This window comes from Glycine max, chromosome 18, assembly GCF_000004515.6.
Source record: "Glycine max cultivar Williams 82 chromosome 18, Glycine_max_v4.0, whole genome shotgun sequence".
Classification (NCBI taxonomy): domain Eukaryota; kingdom Viridiplantae; phylum Streptophyta; class Magnoliopsida; order Fabales; family Fabaceae; genus Glycine; species Glycine max.
This window is the reverse complement of record NC_038254.2, coordinates 53,646,961-53,652,352: the sequence shown is the minus strand read 5'-3', so window position 1 is coordinate 53,652,352 and position 5,392 is coordinate 53,646,961. Positions and strand designations below refer to the sequence as shown.

General features: G+C 28.6%; 1 protein-coding gene across 1 annotated transcript; it reads left to right on the top strand.

The window, feature by feature from the left end:
• Positions 1–541: 541 nt before the first annotated feature.
• LOC100807671 (transcription factor bHLH25) lies at positions 542–5,187 on the top strand. Its single transcript, XM_014770785.3, has 4 exons — positions 542–645; positions 737–1,138; positions 3,665–4,048; positions 4,831–5,187. Exons 1-4 carry the CDS (start codon positions 601–603, stop codon positions 4,915–4,917), a joined length of 918 nt encoding a protein of 305 aa, XP_014626271.2. The 5' UTR covers positions 542–600; the 3' UTR covers positions 4,918–5,187.
• The last annotated feature ends 205 nt before the right edge of the window (positions 5,188–5,392 follow it).

Sequence of the window (5,392 nt, the reverse complement as noted above, 5' to 3'; positions counted from 1 at the left end):
AAACTTTATAGACTTAAATAATTATCTTTTAATGATTTTATAAATTAAAATAACCATTGTTTAATAATTTTAAGTATCAAAATAACACTTTATAATTTTAAAAATTAAATTCATTGATACTCAAAATCTTAGAGTTCAAAGAATTATTCTCTGATAGTATATTTTGATCTAAGAAAGAAGTGAGAGAGAGAGAGAGAGAAACGAAATAATTTTTATGTGAGAGCGATTGATTTGTTATTTTCCTTTGTCGTTTTAGGAACTTCCAAACACATGGAATGATTAAACGGTACGATGTTTCACCCATAATGGTTCCTTCGATTTCCATAAAATCAAACTGAGCAGAAATCTGCATTTACGTTGGATGGTACAAAAGAAAATAGAGAAAAAAAAACATTGATAATATAATATGTTTTCTTTTGCTTAATTTAAGAAGATTCCTTTTATTTATTTCATTTAAAATTTCAAACTTTTTTTTATATCTTTCTTTCGTACCAATAAAACGGTTATTTAAATAGCAATCCTCATTTGCTTTGTCGACCACCCTCTGCTAGATTTTCCTTTCAAGTACTCCCTAGGTCGTACGTACCCAAACCCCCCTATATGCTAATAATGGAGAATTCATGGATGGACTTGCTTTCTCAATGGGTAAAGACACTCATAATTATATTTTTGTACTTTAAACTTCTTACTTCTTATGCTTTACATTTTACTATATTTTTCATTTGTATTAATTTAGGAAACGGATGATGATGATTTATTCATTAATCAAAGCCACGTGATCTCTTTCAATGAAGCAAAGTCCCCCAAAGGCATGATTTTTCAGCAACAAGTTTTTTCTCCCAAAAGTAAACCCTCTTCCTCTTCTTCTTCTTCTTCTTCTTTCCTTCAAAGCAACTTGAAATCTTGCTCATCATTTTCAACGGGTGGTTATGTATTGTCTTTTGATAATAACCATATTGTTGAACCACGTTACCCTCAAAACCCCTTCTCTAAAAGCGTGGCACAAAGCCATTGCGTTGAGCCAAAGGCGTTCCCACGAACAAGGCCACGAGTTCACATATTGGCCGAGAGAAAAAGGAGAGAGGAATTGAATAAGAGCATCGTGGCACTTTCAGCCACCATTCTTGGGTTTAAAAAGGTATGACTTATGTCTTATTATTGGGCAATTTATGTTAGTACTAACATGACAATTTCCTGGATATTTCTTGTAAAATTATTATTTTCGAGGAAGTAAATTTAGAAGACTGTCATTTTCTTGTTTCTTTGTATAAACTTTAAAAATGTGATCCTGAGCATTATTCTTGGTTTTTAAATAAGTATCATTAAATTGTTTTACTTTGCTTTCTCTCACGTGATAATAATGAGTGTCTTGCTTTCTCGTGAAAATATAAAATTTTATAATCCAATCTATTCTTACTTTCACTTCCTTTTTTCTTAGAACTAATAATGTATGCACTCAGATCTTTCACGTTGCCATTCGACTATATATAAGCTGACACGTATGATTAATTTGTCATTTATTATAATAACTATCTTATGTACTTTCCAAAATCTATAGCTAATGACATCAAGGTAGACTTTCGTCTTTTACCAAAGGATACACATCACATATTTGGAGCTAATTTGTTATTAGAGTCAGCTCCACAATCTCTTATATTGGACTTGTAAATATCATCTATCAAATAAATAAGGGAGATGATACCTACAAAGGGACTCCAAATATGTGATAAATATGTGATAAGTGAATTAAGAATAAGATGAAAAGTAAAGATAGAACTTTATTATTTATAACTTGAGAGCCTTCGTCCCTTGATTGTCAAGATTGTACGACAGCATAATAACTTTGTACGATAGCATAACAACTCATAAATAATTTGTAAACATATATCAGTAGCTTGTCAGTACAATCACCTGACTGTCGAGCGAGTAGTATATGTGCTCCCTCGTGTACTAAGGTCGATGTGTACATTTTAACATCAAGTTACTATGTCAATTTGTGAACCCCAAACAATACATCTTAACAATTAATTGTAATTAATTAATGCATGATGTAGAAATTCTAAACTGAAACCCATACCTTTTAAACTGTTTTGTTTATCAATTGAATTTTGAAAAACATTTTTCATAAATATTAAATTTTAAAACTGGATATATATATATATATATATATATATATATATATATATATATATATATATATATATATATATATATATATATTATGGAATGGTTCAAATGAGAAATGAGAAAATTAATTTTAATGGCCAAATGATTAATTTATCCAAAAATAGCATTCCCAATCACTGTTTTTGGAAAAGGATAAAACTTATATGTTTTTTTATGTTGTAAATAAAATTATAATTTCACCTCAATGTTAAAATTTTTCAATGGAACTTTAAATTCCACCTTTCAACACTTTTAACCCATTAGAGTCCACGAACTAGTGAGAGGTTAGAGTAGTATGCATAAGAACTTAAATTTAATTCTCATTATCATCATTATAGACATTTTTTTTTACTTGAGAAGCATGAAAAAAAACTTCTCAAAAAATGCATGTAAATTTTGTCTAGTCTCATAAACTTCAACCATTCTTAAAAAAATAATCCTATCTTTTAAAACCAAAATCTCCTAAATATTTTAAAGATAAATGCTAGCAATAAATTTTCTAACCAGAGAAAAAAAAAAGAGTTTGTCTATTCCAACCCTATTGGGTAAAGGTGTGAAAAGTCTAACTAGTCCGAATTTTTTTTGAGTTGCATTCTTTTTGGCCCATCAAACCCACTAAGCTGATCCAAATCAACATATTTTTTAGGTCTAAATTTATACAATTTTTATAAGAAAAAAAAAATAAATAATATCAACCCAAATTGTCCGTCGGATTCTTTGAGTCAACATTTTATGGCCCCACCCTGGTCCCTCAAATCCAGCCGAATTAGCCAATTTTTTTTCTAGCTTAAATATTAAGAGCTCAACTTGACCTCATTTATAGGTTGTTCAGGTTAGGTCCATTTTAAAACTGTTATCTTTAACCAATAATATTTTTTATTAGTTGAAATTTATTAGAAATTACAAAATTTAGTGAAATTCTTAATTTAATGAATTTATGATTTTTGTAGTTTTTAATAATTTAACCAATAGATAATGTGTTCTTAACACTCTTTTATTTAAACAAAGAATGAGAAGATGATACAGAAGAAAAGAGAAATACGAAATGTAATTAATTAATAATGTGATGAAAAGAGACAAGGAGGAGAAAAATAATATAATGTTTGTAAATTGTTGTATAAATAATGCAATTCTTTAAAATATTTAATTATTTTACTTGGCATTTTTTTTGGATTCATTCACAAAGTTAGATTTGTGAACTTACATATTTTAAACCTTAATATCTAATCAATGCCACCTAAAAGTTGTGGATGCATGTGACAGTATATAATATATAACATACAATAAATAAATAAATAAATCTCAAATCATTTCAACGTAATCAAAATCTAATAAGGTACTATAAAGGTGTAAATGGTTAAAAAAAAATAGTATTTATTTATTGAACACTGAGTGTAAATAGATATAGTTGACGGGTAGGTAGCACAGTTTAGATGCTTTAGAACTTACAATCATATTGAATCCTTTTCCATGTTTAGTGAATTAAATATGTGTATAGACAGACAAGGCAAATGTAGTACGTGAAGCTGTCAAATATGTGAAACAACTTGAAGAACGTGTGAACGAGCTAGAAAATCAAAAGAGAAAGGAAGGTGTGAATTCAATAATACTCACCAAGAAAACGCCACTCTCCATAAATAATATTGATCAAGCCATCACTCATGGATGTGTGGATGTGGAAGAAGAAATCCTCGAGCTGAAAGTAACTGTTTTAGATAAGGAATTGCTCATTGGAATTTATTCTGAGAAACAAAGGCAGACAATGCTCAAAATATTGTCATTGCTTGATGATCTCCATCTTTCTATAACCCCTCTTTCTATAACCCCTACTAGCGTATTGCCATTTGGAACTTCCACTCTTAAAATTACCATTATCGCTCAGGTACATTACATTTAATTTTTCAAAGCAATTAATAGTACGTATGTGAACACAACTCAAGTCTATTGTTTTAAGAATAAGTTTGTCGAAATTATCTTTTTTGTTCACACTTTGTGTTCTCACTGTTGATCATGACATCCTATTTTTCTTTTATAAATTATAAATCAAAATACTTTAAGACATTTGGTTGATGACATATACATAAATGCAATACCTAATAAAGAACGACTTATCAGTTTGAAACCTCCCCATCATGATTTGAAATAAATTTGCGTACAAGAGACAAGCTTTTGTTCAAATTTTAGTTTAGTTTTTTTTTTTTTCTAATAAGTGTATTTCAATTAAGTTTTTAAATTAACATGTCAAATGTTTTTGGCAAAGAAATGGAGCATGATGCTTTACTATATGATGACTATTTAAGTCCTCTTGATTATCAATTGTCTTGGGTTGTTCAGTTATATATATATATATATACTTATTTATGCTGAAAATCTCACTTTCTAGTGATAGAAACTTGTTGCAATCCTCTAATTCTATTTTTTGTTTCTTGTTACACTTTTCCTTTTACATAAAAATGATTATTTATAATAGAAATGGAATCGATCGGGATAGTGGATTGAGAAAAAATATAGGGCACGGCGATTAATTAGTGATACACTTTTTTTTTAATCTTCATGTCACACATTATCCTCAGCATTTGCATATTTTTAAGCTCCTCCGGCGAAAGCAAAGAGAAATTCAACAACCATGATATGCAATTCTGAATTTTTATACTTCTATTGCAGATGGATGACGAATATAACATGATAATTCATGATCTAGTAAAAGCACTGCGGCAACGCATATTGAAGTCACAGGATATGCAAAAGTGATCCGTGCCAGTGAATAAAACAATGGCTCTGATTGTTGTTTCAAATGTTGTGTCACGTTTGTGGGTTTTGTTTTCTCCTTCCAGTTTAGTAAATTCTACATGAAAATTTTAGGGTTTTTCTTTACTTATATATTCTAATTTGAGTTTATTTTTAGTTTATTTTTAATTGATGTGAAACTAATTTTTCTGAATAGGAAAGGTTTTCATTTTAGATTATAAAAATTGTTTTCATGACTAGTCAGAATTAATTTGTGGAATGTTGCAAGGCAACTCAGAGGAATAATGAATTCGGTTTTGCTTGAGAAACTTTAAGCTTCAGTTAAAAATAGAGACTAAGAAATCCTTCAATGAAAAATAATTATAATTTTAAAAATAAGAAATTTAAGAATTAAAATATATTTTTAGTAAAATGTGTAATTTTAAATTTATTATTTAATTTATATTATAATTTATGTTTCATGGGAGTGAAAACAAAA

What these genes read in the sequence shown, in the direction of transcription:
- LOC100807671 (XM_014770785.3), top strand. Translation starts at nt 601, where the DNA reads ATGCTAATAATGGAGAATTCATGGATGGACTTGCTTTCTCAATGG. An exon ending in TGGACTTGCTTTCTCAATGG is followed by an intron (nt 646 to 736) that starts GTAAAGACACTC and finishes GTATTAATTTAG; the next exon opens with GAAACGGATGATGATGATTT. An exon ending in CCATTCTTGGGTTTAAAAAG is followed by an intron (nt 1,139 to 3,664) that starts GTATGACTTATG and finishes ATATGTGTATAG; the next exon opens with ACAGACAAGGCAAATGTAGT.